Here is a 19,341-nt window from a genome sequence, read left to right as displayed (position 1 = left end):
TCTTTTTTTTTGTCTTCGCCATTGCAGCAGTTATTTTAATCTTTAATAATAAATTGGTTTGAGTGTGTATCCTGCTCTGCCATCCTCTCTCCATGATGACCCGCCCATCCGCCGCCGCTGTCTGAGCCTGGTCAGGTGTTCGCTGTTCACAGACGTAAACTTTGCATTTGGATAACTGATTCGGTTTTATTTTGGTCGGGACAAACGCGGTCGAGGCCATGCTCAGACGGATACTTCAAATGGTGAGTTTGACGGCCGACAAACGTGAATCATGGTCGCGTCTGTTTGCTTAAATCGAGTCGTTTTTCCTTGGGAGACACGGGCCTGTTCACGTCTGCTTTCATGACGGGGACGCGTGTTTTGAAACGCGACGCGTCGCTAATGGGCGGATACTTTTTATTGTTAGCTAACGGGAATTCCTCGACGGCGACGGCCCCGCTCCCCCGTCAGGTCGCAGTCAACATATCAAGCGCTCTTGTGTTAGGTTGCCACAGCTAGCCATTGAACGCTAACTTGGTTCAGTTGATAGATGCTACGGAGGTGAAGCTAGCACCCGTGTATATATTTACACCTAACGCGAACACCTTTACATAGTTCGTCTGTTGATGAGCACCATAGCTAGCTAACATATCTGCTCACTGGAACAGCTTATTTCCTTTGTTACAGCATTATGTTAATTCATCGTCCACTCATGACATGCTAACGCTGACGTTAGCCTCATGCTCACTGTAGGGAAGTCCTGTGTCAGCTTCCTGGCCACAATATGGAAATAAATACGTGTTTAAAATAACCGAGCCCCTCCTAGTGTTAGTGGCGTCATGATGGGATAAACTGCATGCTTGTCATTTAAGTTACAAGTGCGGAAAAGGACCAGAGGTTAGCTACTTGGCTAGCTTCCTCTAAGGACTACATTTACCATAACCGCGTCATTGTGTACCCTTTGAAGTTACGGCCTGTTTGTCATGGACGTGATCTCGACACGTTTATTTAGGTCACAGATGATCAGACTGGAAATTAACTGGAAATATTTAAACCGAAGTAATAGTTAAATTTGTTGAGAAGCGCTGTAGTTCAAACAAACCTGTTTTTTTTTTTTTTTTAATTAATATCAAAAGCACATTATGATATCAGATGCCAGACAGTCTGTACTTAAAATCTGTCCCGTAGGTGAAAAATGTTTAGCACTACTGAGTTAATATTATTCTTATTTTATTATTATTATTATTATTTAAAGGATAAAACACGTTGGCTGTAAATATATTATTGACTATGAATATAAATCCCAACACTCTGTATAATAAATTTCTAAAGGAGTGAATGTCTCATTATTGTACATTAGTAGATGATTTATTTTACATGTTGTACTTAGTAATATTATTTTTATTGCTTTAAAGGCAGTGCAGTTCTTGTTTGTGTATGCAATGTGTTTTACTAGGGTTAAAGGTTGCTCAGTGATGCAGCTTTATTTGTCAATATAAACACTCAAGCGCATGTTTTGGATCCATGTATCACCAGCTCACAACCATTTTGTGAATGGATCCCTCTGTGGTGGGTGCATCTACCTACTATAACGTGCTTGAACTAAAGGCCAATGCACTGAACGAACTCCTGACGACCCTTTATATTTGCTCACCAGATAGCGTGCCTCCACTTCCCTCCTTGTAAGGGTCTAAATTACAGTGTGCATTGGTTAGTATAAACAGGCCAATTGCCTGCTGCATGTCTACATAATATTTAGAGCTACTCATGTGTAAACACTTGAAGCCAGCAAGTGAATTACAGCATATTAATAATAAGAAGTAAGTGGAGAGCAAAATCGATTAAGTAAGACGAGCTTATGAGATTAAATATTTTGGGGGTCAGGTGAGAGGTATCATCATGGAGCTAAATCCCACATTAAGGTAGTGGATAGAGACGTTTGAGGTGAATTTGAAGACAAGGCAAGTGACAGAGAAAGTGTGAATGAAGAACGGAAACGGAGGATGTGGGTAGAGATCCTCCTTCTTGAACTTTGCCCAGAGCTTCGTATTAATTGTAAAAGCCACATAATGTTTAACAGTCAAACTGAGCTGCAGCATAATCCCCTGCATTTAAACAGTTATCTGAAGAGGTCAAGACTCCAGCGACACGGATCAAAATGCATCCAGTTGGGACCTCTTCATATTTATTTTTCTCCCCCATGCACCTTGGAAGTAGACGGAGAAATACTTTCCTGAAAAAATTATTCAGAAAGTTTGTCGCTTATTTTATCTTGCAGAAAATGCACTAAAAAGACTAAGAAAATTTCTCAACAAGTAACTCGAAGAAAGTAAAGTTGAGGGTGCGAGAAATTGCTGAGGCAGGGAACAACTTTATTAAAATACCCTCAATAACTATCCATGAGAAGAACAGACACAGTGTATGTGCCACTATATAATTATTTCTGTTGTCGGTAACATTTTAATTACATCAGCTTTAACTCAAAGCTGCAAAAACAAGGAAGCTGAGGAAAAGTCTCACACTACAGTGTTGGTATTTCATGATATGAAAGAAAAAAGAGAACACATCACGGGCTGGTTCTTATCTTTTCCACAATATTTGCTTAAAGCTAAAAAGTCACAACCAGCGTAGTTTTTTTTTTTTCTGCGCGGCCTTTTGCCTCGTAAATGTTTTCTTCATCCAACATTTACCCAGATGTGGACAGTGTGTTCATTTTGTGCATATAATGTAGATATAATGGGAACAGAACGTTTTATACTTTTACTAATTTGTAGTAAATCTGCTTCACAAGATTGTTTAACTGCCTCCCTCATGCATCCAGCTCAGTAAATACGTAAACATATTTATTGTATAGTGCACATTCATAATAATGAAGCCTCGTTTTCTGTCCTGCAGACCCCTGGGAAGGGAGGGTCCCAGAATGCGGAGTCAGAGCAGCCCGCCACCGACCTCAACCACGATCAGACCTCTGAGGTGAAGTAGATCCCCGTCTGAGAACTTCTTCTACTATTTGTGGCGCGCAAGTTGAACTGCAGGACAGAAGCTGTTCGATGTGACGTTGTTTTCTGACGACACGTCTCTGTGTGCAGGGCTTCATCTGTCCTCAATGCATGAAATCTCACAACTCGGCGGAGGAGCTGTTCAAGCACTATGAGCTGTTCCACGACACCGGAGACCTCCCTGCTCACGTGGCCCCGACTCGGTGAGACTTAATTTGATATTTTCTGCACCTGACTCTGACCTCACTGTGAGCTTTTAGACTGCTACTTTTATTTTGTGCATCTTCACGAGCACACTGCTTCCTCCTTTTTAGAGAAGACCTCACAATGCTGCGGCAAGAGGTTCAGGACCTGCACGCTTCTCTCAAGGTACATTTTTTGACCTGTGTATGTGTGTGATTGTTTGTGCACATGCTTGATTGTGTGTCTGTGCCTCCCCCCCCCCCCCCTGATTAGGAGGAAAGATGGTTCTCTGGAGAGCTGAAGAAGGAATTAGACAAAGTGCAAGGACAGCTGAAGCAAGTAAATCCTTCAAGATATTTAACATGCATTATAGTAAAGAGGTGGATTTCTGAAAAGAAAATGTTTTCCTAAAGTCTGACGATGCCTAATCTTACTGTGTGTGTTCCTCTATTTTCCTCCTCAATTGCACAGAACGATGGGCCGGTGGTCCCAGAGGATTCAGGTACTGAACATTATCATTATTTCAAATATTGGTTGAAAATAAGTGAAGTCATCAGTTCTTAATACGTGCTGTTTTTTCTGTTTCAGCCCTTGAGAAGAAGTTGAATGAAGCAGAGACGGAAAAGTTCAACATAAAACAAATGAAAGACCTGTTTGAGCAGAAGGCTGCCCAGCTGGCCACAGAGATAGTAGGTTAGTGTGGGCGCCACAAAACCAACTATGCCTGTGTGTCTCTTTTACTATCAGTACCGTCCATCCACCGGGTTTTATCGGGTTCGACACAAGTTGTTTCACGTTCCTCACGTCGCGGCTCTGACGACGTGATTGCGTGGTGTACGATGTGCGTATTACTAAATGCGCTTTCTCTTCTTTTGAATTGTTGAAAACCGCAGACCTGAAGTCGCGCTACGACGAGGAGAAGAGCCTCCGAGAGGCCGCGGATCAGAGGCTCGCCAAATTGTCCGAACAACTGCAGAAAGAGAAGCAGGAGAACGAGAGGCTGCAAACAGAGCTGGTACATAAACACACTCTAATGGTGCCTCCAGGTTAGATGTGAGTGATCTGATCTCAGTGCGCTTACCTCGGTTGTCAGCTCCTTCTCTAATGGTCCATAGTCGAGTGCATCATCATCATCATCCGTGTGACCCTTGAGTACAATTTATGGGAAAAATGCTCAGGAAATTTAATTGAAAGACTTCCTACAGCAGCTTTTTGTTATTGATTTTGGATCATTTACTTTAGTCTGACTAAATATCTAGTAAACATTCAGCTTCATTTTGGGAACAGGGCCCCTTAGCAATGGCCATGTTTAATAAACGGACAGACCATCAATCAGGTGATGCTGATTTTACATCATTATCAGCAGTGTACTGCCTGATTTTGATGCCACTAGCTTTTACTCCTGATGTGTATCTCACCTAGAGCAGGCACAGATCCAGGGCTTAAAGTATCTATGGCACCATGCCGGCTCTCCAGCGTGTGGCGTTTGATCGCGATTAAAAAAAAAACTTGTTGATGCAGGACATTGTCAGGTTCAAGCAGTCAATTGAGTTCACCTACCAATGGAATGAGAGCAATGCAGCTTTCTCGTCACTAGCATCACTTGCCAATCACAAGTAGGGTGGGGATGGTTCTTGGAAAGCTTGGTTGAGATCCAGCTGCAGCTGATGCTGCATTCGAGACAACTTGGGGGAAAAAAATGAGCTCTGAGTTGTCAAACTTGGAAATTACTGCTTCTAAGTAAAAAGTAAATAGGTGCTGCACATATTTTAACATTCAGCAAACGGTGAAAACATACCAAACTATTTTCTCGTGAACGCTATGATATCTGAAGTCTGAAGTTTCGGACTTGGAATATAGAATTCCTGAGTTTTGTGAAGGCATCATCCAAGTCTGAGTTTTTTCACCTAAGTCACTTGTTGGAAAGATGGAGAGTAAATTTATGAAGCGTGTGTCATAACTGCAAACAATGGAAATAAAATAGTAAAAATAATAATTAACATTAAACATTATTAATTTTGGGAATTTAGAGTTAGAATATGATTTACTGTTGTTTTTGTATAAATTGAAACTGAATTAAATGGTTAAATTGCTAATTGAATAAAAAAGTTCAGGCTCAGGTTTTTTAAAATTTTTTTTACTTTAAGCCCTGCAGATTGTTGTACCATTTGGACATTGTCTCAAATGGTCTCTAACGTACTCCAGTAGAGTATTGAACGCACGTATGAAATATTTTTGAAGGAGTTAACACTTTAATGCTCTGCCCCCTAGCTGCAGCGGCCGGGAGTGGAGGATGTGGAGGTTCTGCAGAAGGAGCTGGTGCAGGTTCAGACCCTGATGGACAGCATGACCCGCGAGAGGGAGGAGGAGTCCGAACGCCTCAAAAACCACTACGAACAGCTGCAGGCTAATTACACTACCTCAGAGGTCAGGAGGCCAAAACACCTGTTGCAACATGAGCTGCCGCTCTCCCGCCCCTCACGTCACACGTTCAAAGCTGCACGCTAATCTCTGCGGTTTACAAACTCATCTACAAAACAGTGCATTTCTAATTTAACTTTTTCAACATTTTACCTCAGTTCGCAAATCTCCAGAAGATGTGAAATAGTTCTGATGTTCGGTCGTTTTCTCATGCCAGATGGCTTTGTGCCTAATTCAGCGCCTGGTGAATAATTCAGCCTTATTTCCTGCATTTTGATGCCAGAAGGAGAGGAGTGTTTATAGGGCTCCATTAGATAGCGTCTGGCCCTGAACTTCTCTGTCTGCAGATTATCTCAAAAGGACTGGAGGAGGTTTTTAAGCCGTAGCTGCATATCAGCCTAGAGTTTTAAGTTCTACAGTACAAACTCACACTTCTTGGCGTCCGCAGGCTGCGACTAATATAATAGGTGCCGGAGTTGACATTGTATTTAGGTTTGTGCTTTGTCTTCTGACCACAGCAGCTCTGTGTTGCAGACTGGCTGCTTTCTGTTGTGTGACGACTTACCTGTGTGTGTCTCTCTCCCTTCCCTCCTCCTCCTTCTTCTTCTTCTTCTTCTTCTCATGTTTCTCTTACACTGTATCTGCAACACTCACAATACTCAAGATTCGTAAGCTGGAGGTAAAACACGTCGTTTGAGCTTGGTCCCAGATTTTTACTTTTTGCTTGATTTTCAGATTATATTTTTCTTCTCTCCTCAAAAATCTTTCTAATTTTTGTGTAATGTGTGTTTTTTTTGTTGTTTTTTTTTGCAAGTGAAGCCTGGTTGTTTCTTATCGGTGCTGTTTTTTTTTTTTTGTTTTTTTTCCTCTGGTGTTTGTTCTTCTCAGTATCGCTTAGTTCTTTTTCATGTGATATATATATATATATATATATATATATATATATATATATATATATATACACTAAATGCTTTCTTCAGAAAGGGTCTTCACACCTGTGCCTGTTGTATTCCAGATGACCATATCCCAACTTAGAGCGGAGCTGGAGAAGGGCCCTCAGGAGGCAGCCGTCTACACGCAGCAGATCCACGAGCTCCAGAGTAATCTGAATAATTTGCAGCAGCAAAGTCAGGTAACTCAAACACACCTGCCACTAGGGAGTTCACAGACACGTGACCGTTTTCTGATTCGGGGAAAAAACACAAAAAAAAACGCTGCAGGCTCAAACACGTCCACCGTGATATTAGTTCCGCAATAAGAATGTGTAGGATTTGCTTTAACCAGAGAACTGTTAATAGTCGTTAGCCAGCTGCCCCTCAGTTCCTGTAAACCTTCGTCTGTTGCTCAGCATCAGGTCCCGTCGCAATTCCCCCCGCTGTCACCAGCCGTCTTCGTCGGCCGAGACGTGTTGACAAAAATTACAAGCAACACTATAATTAAACCAGCAGGGGGATCGCTGCACTGCCAGCTCTATCGCTGGGGCTGAAATACAATCACAGGTAATGGTGCTGGTGCGGTGGGAACAGGAGAATGTAGCGCAGGGCCACTGCCAGGGATTAAATCCTCCCACATCAGACTCGCCAATGGTCTCCCAGCCAAGTGGGTTTCCGGGTAAAAGGAGGATTACAGTACTGTATCCCCCCGTGCGATGCCCCCCTGCGTGCCTCCTCTCCTCGCAACAGGACACCCGCACACCTGACACAGATAGTTATCTCATGAGCTAGGGACAAAAAATGCTGGAACGGGGAGCGAGATACAAAGGTTTACGACTAAGGACAGGCCGGTGAACACCCAGCGGGGGGTTTTCATTGGTCTCTAACTCCAGGATTAGAAAGCAGACACACAACGTGAACCTGTAACAATAACACAAGAGGAAAAATAGCAACAGGTTTGTGAGAAGGAGGAGAGTCTCCGGAGAGGGTTGTTACTGTTTTTCAGCTGCAGAGGTTTTATTGGACATCTGTGAAGTCCAGGTGCCCTGTCACACTCCCTAGTTAGCGGCATGCTGCGCTATTAACAACATTTTGTTCTTTATCACCCTGGTGCCAAGTTTACTGGCAGGGCTTACAGCGGGACAAGTGCTGCACAGACCTGTGTCGTAAACCGGCCTCTAGAAATGGCATATCACACTTTGTTCTCGCCTCTTGACAAGCGACTGTTCTTTTCCATTGCTCATATCGCGCGAGGTGTTGGTTACTTGTTGCAGCTCCTATCACGCAAACGGTTTGGATTTAGAAAGACAAATGGCCCGTGGTCCAGCGCGGCTTAATTAGTGACTCTAACAATAGCTGAATAACCTCTCAAACATTGTCAGGCGTTCTAGTCTTTCGTGAGATGTTGCCCACTCAAGAAACACCAGAACAAAATGATTTAGTTTGTCAAACTAGGCTCCCTGGCTTTGAGTCCAGTTCAGAGACTGTGTTCACTCCTGTAATTCTCCAATTACTCGGTAGCCAGTGGGTGCCAGCCTCATGTTTCTTTTCTTTTTTCCCCTCACAGAGCCTATCCGAAAAGCTTGCACGTAAGGAGAAGGAGTATCAAGAACTGGAGGAGCACGTGGGAGCGGAGAAAGTTGCCAAGAAGGGATTTCAAGACAGCCTGAGGGAGAGGGAGTCGGAGGTGCAGGAGCTCCAGGCCCGGGCGGCGGGGGCCGAGGCCTCGCTGCAGAAGGCCCAGGCGGAGCTCACGGAGAGGGCTGAGGAGGTGGGAAAGCTGAAGAACGAGGTTGCAGAGCTGGAGGTGAAACACGCGGAGCTGAAGGTGGAGAGGAAACAGCTGGAGCAGCAGAGGGAAGAAAAGGAAAGCCAAGGTGCTCAGCAGCAGTCTGAGATCAGTCAGGTGAGTAAGGCAGGAAAAAGGTAAAAAGTTGTCAAAGCTCATTATATAGGCTTCTGGACTCTACTGGATGAGTTGATGTAGATGTAGTGACAGCGTCAACCCCAAAGGATGGAAACAATGACATCCTGGTTAAAGGGGAAGACTCTTCAGTATCAGTACAGGTTCAAGGTGACTCACTGAGCACCATCAGCTGATGGTGGTGTTAGTGTAACCTGCTTCATTCAGTTATTTTAGATTGGCATTTATATTATTTGAACACATAATACAAACAAACACACACTAAGCATAATTAATTTAACAGAAATAGCCTACTATTAAATTATTATTAATTCTAATAAAGGATGTATTGTTTACGTTTTTAAGTGATGAAGTAACTGGTTCATTATCAAATGCCGTTACTATATATTTTCACATGCATCATTAATGAACTGTGAATACACGGTTGTGATGTACTGTGAGGTAGCCACACTACATCAGTTTTCTTCATTAAATCATCCACTATCTTACTCTTCTAGCTGCACACCAAACTGTTGGAGGCAGAGAGGCAGCTGGGTGAGGTCCAAGGTCGTCTGAAAGAACAGAGACAGCTGTCTGGGGAGAAGCTGAAGGACCGCGAGCAGCAAGCGGCCGACCTGCAGCTCAAACTCTCACGTGCAGAAGAGCAGGTAGGTGGAATGGTGTTGGTTAACAGGATGGAGCAGATATCAAAGTGATTGTGCATGAACATATCTGAGAATGTCTATTATGACATGTATCTCACGCACTGTACAGATGTACAGATGTATAAGTTTGTATTTTAGGCTAAAACTGAGTTGCAGAGTGACTGAAGCACAGGAGAATGTGGAAAAATATACCATAACATGCAGAAAACGTGTTTTAGTGTCTTGTTTAAAGAAAAAAAAAGCATGTGGGGGGGCAGATAGAGTAAAAATAAATGACACTGCTTCTGTGTCTTGCCTCAGTTGAAGGAAAGTGCCGGTAAGAACACAGACCTGCAGCACCAGCTGGAGAAAGCCAAGCAGCAGCACCAGGAGCTGCAGGCGCTGCAGCAAAACACCAACGGCAAACTCCGCGAGGCTCAGGTACTACTCGCCAGTAAACCGCACATCTTTTATATTTACCATGTGTAACAACTTTCTGTCATCATATGCTATCCACTGTCACAAGTTAGACAGGCCAGTCTGTCGGGCAAAATACCAAACGTCCTCGTGTTTCGTGCTGTAGAATGACCTGGAGCAGGTGTTGCGTCAGATTGGGGACAAGGACCAGAAGATCCAGAACTTGGAAGCTCTGCTGCAGAAGAGTAAAGACATCGTGAGCCAGCTGGAAGCGGAGCGGGAGGACCTGTGTGCCAAGATCCAGGCTGGGGAGGGAGAGACGGCCGTCCTCAACCAGCTAAAAGAGAAGAACCACGCACTACAAGAGCAGGTGCATTTAGATTTGTCGATCATAAACAAGCTTCATGTAGAGAGCTGAATGTCACAGTGACAGACTATATGGTCCCTGCCTGAGCTTCTAACCTTTTTTTTCGTATGTTGATTTCGAAGGTGACACAGTTGACGGACAAGCTGAAGAACCAGTCGGAGAGCAACAAGCAAGCCCAGGATAACCTGCACAAGCAGGTCCAGGAGCAGAAGACTCTGCTGCGTTCAGCTCAGGACCGAGCTCACACCCTGGAGACCTCGGTCTCCGAACTCACCGCCCAGCTCACAGACAGCAAGGACAAAGTGGCCCAGCTGGATGCTCAGGCAAGCCTCTGAATGAGCATATGATGGCACGGGTTCTGTTTTTCAACAGCGATTGCACCAAGTTAATGTTGCTTGTTTTTTTCCTTCAGCTGAAGGCAAAGACCGAGTTGTTACTGTCTGCCGAGGCGGCGAAGGCTGCACAGAAGGCCAACCTGGAGAACAACCTGGAGACGGCTCAACATGCGCTGCAGGACAAACAGCAGGTTAGCTTGCTTTCTGTGGCACACGTGTCGAATCTTTTGCAGTTTCCTTTTACTATGCTGTTTTTACTACCTTTGAAAGTACAAATCATTGGAAGGAGTCACTCTTTGACTTCTCTGTTGTTGTTTTTTTTCCCTTTCCCTCTTCATGTTTTTAACGCTGTGATCCTCTTCCCTTTGCTGTCTTGTGTAGGAGCTAAATAAAGTTCAGAAGAAGCTGGAGGAGAAGGCCCAGAGGCTCAAAGAGAGACAGGAGCAGTGCACTCAGCTGGAAAGTAGTCTGAAGGAATGCAAAGACAAGCTACTGGCCTCAGAACAGCGTACAGAGCAGCTGGAGGGGCTCACTAAGGTTTGTGTTTGTGCTTCTTTACGTCCTCATGTTTAGTGCCTCTGACGCCTCGGATGCGCTGTTTTTGATAAGTGAACATGGTGTTTTGATCTGGCAGAAACTGGAGTCGCAGGTAGGGGAGGCGCAGGCCACGCGGGATCAGGTGCAGCAGGAAGTGCAAAAGCTTCAGAAGGAGAATTCAGAGGCGAAACAGAAAGTGAAGGAGCTGCAGCGGTCACTGGAAGCGGAAAAAGCAGGGTGAGATCAATTTGGCGTATTCGTTTTGATCATAAATTTAAGCGATACCCCCAGTAACTATTTTATTCCGCAGTAGATAACCTTCTAATTCAAGATGTATGTGTTTCCTCTGTAAAGTGGTGCAACTCTGCAGGAGGAATTAAAGAAAAGGGCAGCCTCTTTGGGTGACGTTCAGCAGCAACTGCAGCGCGGAGAGCAGGAGATCGCTGCTCTGAAGCTGAATCTGGACAAGGTGACCCAGGAGGGAAAAGCTCAGCATGCGGAGCTGGACAAGAAAGCTCAGAGTCTGGCAGCAGACCTTGAAAAGGCACGACAGGAGAAAGATGCGCAGAAGAAAGAGCTGACTTCTACTCAGGAGAGCTTAGGAAAGGCTAATAAGGCACTGAAAGAGAGTCGGAGTCAACTGGACACGGAGAGGAAGAACCATAAAACCGCCATGGAGGAGAAGGTGGGCGGCTCACATGCAGCTCAGCCTTATTTCCTGAGTTTTGTTTTCACAGAAGGAACAAGAAATAACCACCTGCCTAAAATACCAGCTCGTGACTCACATTAATTTGTCTTAATCCCCAGGAAAAGGTCAACGAAAAGACGAGACAGGAGCTTCTCAAAAATAACGAGGCGACCTCCAAGGCGATGAAAGAATCTCAAGAGCAGCTGGAGCAGATGAGAGAGGTAAGGCTGCGGAGAAAAAAAAAACAAACGGAAGAAAAAGTGGGAAGATCAACCATTGTCCTTAGAAATTCAACGCCCCAACGTGTGTTGTGTGTCTGAAAATGTCAGGCGGAGAAAAAGCTGAAAGTGCAGCTGACCTCATTAGAGCAGCAGCACTCAAAGACTCAGGGGGCGCTGAAGGAAAAGGAGAACGAGTTGGAGAAGCTGCGGGCGCAATTAAAGACGACCCAGGGGTCCTTAGAAGAGGAGATTAAAAAACTGAAAGGCCGAATGTCAGAGCTACAGGAAGCTGGTGTCAAGAAAGTAAGTAGCATTTCCAACTATTTGTTATAAACTGTATTCGTGTCTGAGATGTGTCATTAAGGGATCGGTGATCACCTTAAAGCCTCTAATATACATGCGTGAACTTCCAGGCAGAAGAGGAGAGTAATCTGAGGGCACAGGTGTCAGGGTTCAGCCAAGAGCTCGCATCTGAGAAGAGCCGGACGGCGGAGCTTCAGAAGGCCTTGGAGCAAAGCCAGGCAAACCTCACCAAGCTTCAGTCTGACTTCTACGGCAAAGAGTCTGAGGTTTCTGCCCTGCGTCAAGACCTGAAGGTACATTATTGTTATTAGTATTACATAATCTGGTGTCTGTGCCAATATGGTGGTCAATTTTAAAATTGGCCTGTATTGTACTGTTCACTTTTAACAGTAGGCGGCGCTGCAGAGTCCCTACAACAACAAGATTAAAAGAAAACTTTTGCCAAACCAGAGACAAACCATAGCGAGTGAATCCAGAATATTACAGACACAGTGGAAAACTGAACATTTCTTTAGAGAAGTGTTTAATGTGCAATGAAACTGTTAGTAGTAGAGAAGACAACGATGCTAAACCAAATGTCTGACACTGGTGCTGAATGAGACGAAACCCCCTAACTAAGAAGAATCTGATGCAGTTCTTTGTAAACGAGTTGCAAACTATTATATATATATATATAACAAAACAAATGGTAAAGGTACAGCTATAAGGTAAAGCTGTGATATAGGCTCCTTTTGCATAATTTACCTAGTTTGGACCCTGTAGGCTGCAGCCTGTAGTGACTAGGAGTAAGACAACTTAGAAACTCAGCAAACTGAGGGAGGATTAGAAAGCGGAAAGCAATGAGGACAAATAATACTATTACCACACTAGCTTGATAAAGGATCATGTTCAGAAGTACTGAAGATACAAGTTACAGGAACACTAGGAAGATAACCATGTCTGCCCTCAGTTCCTTGTCTTCGTTAGGACTCTCCAAGAGAAAATGCAACAATGGTGATCTGTGTTAATGAACTTTCTGGTGCTGTTTAAAAAAAAACAAAACAATAAATAACCGTCGTGTTTCTCGGATTACTTGAAAATCTCAGTGACATCTCTGTGATGTAGACTGTGTCATCAGAGGGGACGTTTCTGAGTCGCTTTCTTATGTTCAAGCTGGGCTAGCTTAGCTCTTGCTTTGAGGAAAGCTTTAAGGAAGTCATGTCAACCTTTATCACTTTTAACAAATTCTCTGTCATTGTTTAACTTGTGCAATCACTATTTATGACTTGGAGAAATTCACACTGATGAATATGAATTGATTGCTTGTCTCCCTTAACCCTTTCAAGTCCTTTTCTCTTCCCGTCTGCAGACGTCAGAGGAGAAACTGAGCGTGTCCCAGGAGGAGCTGGCTGCCAACCGCACCCACCAGACGGGTTTGGAGGCCCAGATCCAGGAGCTGAAAACGGGTCGGGGATCTCTGGAGCAAGAACTTGCCAAACGAGAGCAGAAACTCCAACAGCAGGAACAAACCCTGAAGGAGCTGCAGAAGCAGCAGGTTAGACCAACTGGAAACACACGCACACAATGAGCTATTATGTGACTTGACGTTTTTAGCGTATTGTAAATCGTGCCTATTCATTCAGGGTCAAGTTAAGGAGGAGCTGGAGAAGGAGAGGAGCAGTGTGGAGGAGCTCAACAAAGCCAAGAGTGTCCTGGAGAAGAAAAACACCAAACTCATGACTGACTTAAAAACACTAACGGAGAAGAGTGAGAAGGTCAGTCCTGCTTCCTTTAGGTTTCAGAGCCTCTGCCGATAGAGACACTGACCACCACGGTCTACTCCCTCCCATGAATGTGTAAATGGATTGATTTAGGAATAGGGCAGGGTCGTCATTGAGTCTGGATCTTTTTAACCTGTCTTAGCGTCGCGTCTGAAGCTGTCAGAGCGATAACTGCTCGGGCATTTTCCAAGTTTTAACCCCTCACTACTGTATGGCCTCTTATCGACCAAGCATTGTGTGTAACGTGGATGTATCACATTTCTTTTCAGGAGCTCGGTGAGTTGCGGGAAGCCAAACAGCTGCTGATCCAGCAGAAACTGGAGATGCAGGGTCAGGTGGAGGCGGCTCAGAGCGCCCTCAAGCAGGAGCGGGACGAGCACCAGGCCACCAAGGACAGCAGGAAACAGAGAGAGGAGCAGCTGCACGCTCAAACCAAGAACGTCCAGGATCAGCTGGTAGGCTCGATCCCCAAGTCCCGGCAAACATTAGCGATTTAAATGTCTTTGTTTAAATTAATGTTAATACGTCCTCCTCAAGGCGGCTGAGAAGCGGGCCAGGGAGGAGCAGGTGAAGCGTGGGGAGGAGGCGGAAGCGAAGCTGGGTGTCCAGGTGACGGCTCTGAACGAAAACGTGGCCACGTTGAAGAGGGAGTGGCAGGGAAGCCAGAGGAGAGTGAGCGAACTGGAGAAACAGACGGATGAGCTGAGAGGGGAGATCGCCGTGCTGGAGGCCACCGTGCAGAACAACCAGGACGAGCGACGGGCTCTTCTGGAAAGGTCGGTGTGGTGTCGGTGTAGCTTCCCTTTTAACGCGCCTCCCCGCAGGTTATGACATGTTAATGCACAAAGTCCTTTTAAATGTTGACTCAGGGTTGAGTCAGCTTTCGAAAAACACGATTGAGGTCATATGCACTCAGGTCATGCCGAAGTGTAAAGGTCCCATATTATTCAAAACTCACTTTATAAAGGTTTTCCAACAGTAATAGATTGTGAATGAGGCCCCTGAAGTGAAAAAAATCTGTCGCTTCCCTCACTTGCTTGCTCCATCTGCACAGGCGGATCTGAGATTTTTCCCTTCTTGATGTCATGCGGGGAAATAACTACTCCCTCCGCTAGTGGATACTGCCTTTGACCCGCCCCCCTGGATAGATGAACCCGCCCTCTACAATCACTGCGCAGGCGCCATTTTTTCTCCTCGCAAACACACATGGCAAATGTACGAGCAAAGCATGGCCGTTGCTCCGTTGTTGGCTGCATCAAGAACCGTAACAATTACCCTTGCAGTTAGCGGAAGCTGGCCTTAGCTACATGGTAGTAACTGTAGCAACACATACGAACAAACTTAGCGACATATTTAGACACACAATATTTTTAAGTAACCATTCAGAAACCATTCAGGAACGTCTCCTTCTGGGTCAGATTCTGGTTCAAATCCACCATTAACATTAGCGCATGGTAATGCCAGCAAAAGCCGCATCCCCTCCTTGAGAGGTGCGTGGACAGACACAGCTAATTAGCATTTAAAGGTACAGACACAGAAGCAGCCTGTTCTCAGTAGAGCTCACTACAGCAACTTTTTGACTAGATGAAATTCAGGACCAAGGCTGAATTTGGGGTAATACACTGTGAGAACAATGATGTTGGACCTCTGACACCTATATGAAATATAAAATAGTTGAAAATATGTATAATATGGGACCTTTAAAAAAGCCAACTGGACTTGTAGAATGTGGTTAATATATTATAAACACTATTATAACACTGATTAAATTATAACAATATCCTCCTCCTTCAGATTCATTTAATTATTTTTTTTCTTTTAGAGAATCTAATTTCCGTCTGCACAACGAGTCCATAAAGGAGGTTGCATGTGCCACGGTAGCACAACCACAGGGGAACGTAAACATGCAACTATGACGCAGAGCACGAATAGATGATCAGATGTGCTTAAATATGCCACATCAGAGCATATTTAAAACTGCTTCAATTTGAATTCATCAGAACAAACTGTGGTATTTGAAGCCTTAACCCGAATTGTCCAAAAGGGACGGGTTTAACAATACTCCATGGAGCCCTGCTTTACTCTTATATATCCTGAGAAAGGACGAAAGGACACTCTGTCCACAACAGTGACTTCAGTGCCAGCTAGACAAACACTGTGGTTCAATGTGGCTGGAAGAAAACCTTACTTTCTTTCTTTTTTGGCAGTGCATCACCTGATTGTCCCAGCGGAGAAACCGCCCTTGATGTCAGAGCGATGACTAAGTCCTTAGATCACTGATGTGTTCCTCCTTTATGTAACTAAGCTCTTAAAAGCGTCCATTAATGAAAACAAGTATTAGCATAGACCGGCCATATAAAAGTGGAACACTTCAAGATTATTAAAAGCTTTGCACTGTACACACCTCCAGTACAACTGAGCCCCGCAGCACGGAGACGTACTTTTTAATAAGTCACACAGGGGACATCCTCAGCACTCGCAGCGCTTTAAATATTAAATGAACAAAAGCTGTGTGAGATGCGCGCGAGTCACGGGTGCTCTGCGGCTGTCTTGTTGCAGGTGCGTAAAGGGTGAAGGGGAGATAGAGAAGCTTCAGGCCAAAGTGGTGGAGCTCAGGAGGAAGCTGGACGACACGACGGCCGCCATGCAGGAGCTCGGCCGAGAGAACCAGTCGCTTCAGGTCAGCTGCAAAAACCCGCCATTAAAACGACATTATCTCCCTGATCTGCAGGGCGTTTTTTGCTTCAGGCGCATTTTGCATAGGACCTTGAATTCACACGTTGAAGTTTAGTTTCACTTTGCATGAGGCAGAGTATTTAATGGCCCATAAAGAATGTTGTAAGTGTTGTAAGTGCCACGGCAGCGCGACGACAAAGGAATAGGAACATGCAGGATCACATCACTCTTCAGAGAGCTAAGTAAGTAAAGAGAAGTGAATGCGTCTTCTGTTCTGATCGCGCCTCCCTCAGATCAAACAGTCGCAGAGTCTGACCAGGAAGTGGGCCGAGGATCACGAAGTACAGAACTGCATGGCCTGTGGGAAGGGCTTCACCGTCACTGTCAGGAAGGTGAGTGTGACTCTTCCTTTCTAAGGTTTTGCTGACGTCTCAGTAGTGCTGCATTGTTTATCCCCCCCCCCTCCTCTTTCTCTGAACATCCAGCACCACTGCAGACACTGTGGGAACATTTTCTGCGCCGAGTGCTCGTCGAGGAACGCCCTCACGCCGTCCTCCAAGAAGCCGGTGCGAGTGTGCGAGACGTGCTTCGAGGAGCTCCAGGGCTGACTTCCCGCTCGCCCCCTTGCCCCCCGCCCCCCCAACCTTCCCTCCAACACCTCGCCCTCTCCCTCCTCCCCCTTACCGTTCCGATGAGAAGGCATGTCTTTGTCATTTTTAATGTGCACTATAAAGGACAGTTCCAGTGCAAAGACTCCCGCCTGCGCGCGACCTCTGGCTCCGTGACGTGGAGGGGGGGGGGGATGACGGATTCACGTGCTCCGACGGGGCCGGTCGGGATTGTCTGTATCTGTTTTTGTGCCTTTGCTACTCCTGTGGACTGCCAGAGAGCGGAAGACAGTGATAACTAAACACCACCCATCTCTTTACGTTCGTGTTCTCCATCGTTAGTTGGCTGCTTTGTGTGTCGTGAAGCGCTTGGCGTCGGGGGAGGGAGGGAGGGAGGGGAGGGGGGGTGTCGGGTCCGTGTGACACTGCAAGAGTGAGTATTGTAGTAGTGATGTTGCAAATCTGCCTTACAAAGGTGAATGCAGTTATTTTATAAATATATATATATATTTTTTTCTGTATAGAAGTCAAACCCGATCACAAACTACTATTCTCGTTTTCAACAGCACGATAGGTTGAACTCCAGTGACCTGGAAGTGCGAGGACATCATTTTGTTAACGCATAGATGTTCTGATTCGGTTCATTTGGCCCCAGAATCACCGATGCTTTAATTTGATGCTTGTGTGCAGGGTTTCATGGGTATATAATATAAATTATTTCAAATTTAACAGTATGCATTAAATTTAAATTTTTAGCTTTTTCAGTAACGAAGTACCGTACCTTCTCGGGGTGAAAGTGTTGAAAAGGAGAAAGAAAAAAACCTCCCCCAAAGAGAACAATTCCCTGATCGACATGTGCACCAGCTACTTTTCCGTAAATCGAATCCCGCGTGTGCTCCCTTTGTGCGGCAGAGCGTTTGTGAATCCATTGATAATTAATGTATTCAGCCTAATTCATGACCAAAGAATGTCTGCAGCAGGAACGCGGCCGAGGCGAAAGGCCCTGAGTCAGTATTTTTCTAAGCGGCGCCTAAAAAAAAAAAAAAAAAAAGAGAGGAGGGGGGAAAGAAGCTTTTTGAGTTTTAAATTGCAGGGTCGGACATTTTTATCTCTGAAACGCGGCGTGCATGGCGATCAGAGAGGCTTTTTAAATGTACAGTCGGTTTGTTTCTTTTCCGTGCCACGATTCTTCTTTGTGTGTTCTGTGGATATCTGTGGTGCTCGCAGTCATTGAAGGTGCCTGCATGTTTTTATTTTAATTTTCCTGCTGCTTGTGTCCACTCACTAACTGCTGTAGCTGTGTGCTTGTGTGTGTGTGTGCGTGTGAGTGTGTGTGCGCGCTCTGCTTTGAAGCAATAACCGTAGCGGAGTGTGTGTGTGTGTGTGTGTGTGTGCGCGCGTACGTGCGTGCGTGTATTAGTGTTTTAGTGTTTAGGCCTGCTGTGTACGCGTGAGATGCTCAGAACCTCGGCATCTCGCTGGCACGTTGTTCGTTGCTGCTTTCAGGTACGGCAGTCACTGCCGGTTCTCTGTTCAACGCGCCTGCAGCTCGGAACACTGTAGAAGTTCATTCCTGCTTTCGTTTTTAATTTATAAAAGTTGACAGACAATGGTAAGACCCGGCCGGACGACGGTGCGCGCTGCCCCCGCGGCTCGTTTCAGACCACCAAATTATCTCTTCGTGCTCGTCTGCTCATTACAAAAGAATGTCCATCTCAGTTACAGTCTCTGGACAGATATCTCTCTCTTTTTTTTTTCTTTTTTCTTTTTTTTGCGTTGCATTGGTTTCGTTATGTCTACCTCAGATTGGCACAGGAAAAAGCACTATTTCTAAACGATAGACGTCACAAACGTTGCATCTTTGCCTGCATTTGATCAAGGATTTGTGACCGATCTATAATGTTGTACAGACCCTTAAAATCTAGACAGATGATTTGCACCTTATTCTATCCTGGGCCTCGTCAGTACGAGAACCAGCCACTAACGTAGGACCACCAAGTTTATACAGGCTTCAGCGTTTCTAGCCCCGTTGTACTTAAAACTGCTCACCAATACTAAGGCTCTCATAATTATCTTTGTAAATGTTTGTAATGAAAGAGAAAAAAATTATAACACTTGTGGATGTGGAATAATGACAACAGTGAAACCGTGTGGATTCATCAGTGTCTTACTCATTTTTACAAAATGATCACCACAGACCTGTACACACTGAAATGTGGCTTTGCTTCTTGTTGCCGTCAGTTATCATGCATGGTGATTTAACTGGCCCCGTGGCTCACAAACGTGTTCTCCATGTTTAGTCATCATATTTTTGGGGTTGTGAAGGTGTGCCTTAGGCCCCCGGCGTCCTGCGCGTCGCCGCTCACCG

The 19,341-nt window shown here is 45.1% G+C and overlaps 1 protein-coding gene across 2 annotated transcripts; it reads left to right on the top strand.

Annotated features, from left to right (window-relative positions):
• Positions 1 to 78: 78 nt before the first annotated feature.
• Positions 79 to 17,361, top strand: eea1 (early endosome antigen 1). Of its 2 annotated transcripts, XM_047595457.1 has the most exons (30): positions 79 to 242; positions 2,875 to 2,952; positions 3,069 to 3,181; positions 3,293 to 3,347; positions 3,435 to 3,500; positions 3,633 to 3,663; positions 3,750 to 3,854; positions 4,055 to 4,176; positions 5,433 to 5,588; positions 6,247 to 6,261; positions 6,598 to 6,714; positions 8,082 to 8,420; positions 8,936 to 9,085; positions 9,383 to 9,502; positions 9,645 to 9,848; positions 9,968 to 10,168; positions 10,258 to 10,371; positions 10,562 to 10,717; positions 10,815 to 10,954; positions 11,072 to 11,402; positions 11,525 to 11,626; positions 11,735 to 11,929; positions 12,040 to 12,222; positions 13,278 to 13,463; positions 13,552 to 13,683; positions 13,959 to 14,144; positions 14,227 to 14,465; positions 16,249 to 16,369; positions 16,659 to 16,757; positions 16,851 to 17,361. In XM_047595457.1, the coding sequence occupies exons 1-30, from the start codon at positions 219 to 221 to the stop codon at positions 16,971 to 16,973; spliced, it is 4,203 nt and encodes a 1,400-aa protein (XP_047451413.1). In that variant the 5' UTR covers positions 79 to 218; the 3' UTR covers positions 16,974 to 17,361. The 2 variants fall into 2 exon arrangements, with proteins under 2 accessions (XP_047451413.1, XP_047451414.1); XM_047595458.1 differs by lacking the exon at positions 6,247 to 6,261.
• The last annotated feature ends 1,980 nt before the right edge of the window (positions 17,362 to 19,341 follow it).

Source organism: Mugil cephalus, chromosome 10 (genome assembly GCF_022458985.1).
Source record: "Mugil cephalus isolate CIBA_MC_2020 chromosome 10, CIBA_Mcephalus_1.1, whole genome shotgun sequence".
Classification (NCBI taxonomy): Eukaryota; Metazoa; Chordata; class Actinopteri; order Mugiliformes; family Mugilidae; genus Mugil; species Mugil cephalus.
Note: the sequence above shows the minus strand (reverse complement) of the source record. Positions and strands in the feature narration are given on the sequence as shown.

Coding starts and splice junctions, on each gene's coding strand:
- eea1 (XM_047595457.1), top strand. CDS start 219: ATGCTCAGACGGATACTTCAAATG. Junction 4,177..5,432: donor AGAGGCTGCAAACAGAGCTG/GTACATAAACAC, acceptor TCTGCCCCCTAG/CTGCAGCGGCCGGGAGTGGA. Junction 6,715..8,081: donor ATTTGCAGCAGCAAAGTCAG/GTAACTCAAACA, acceptor TTCCCCTCACAG/AGCCTATCCGAAAAGCTTGC.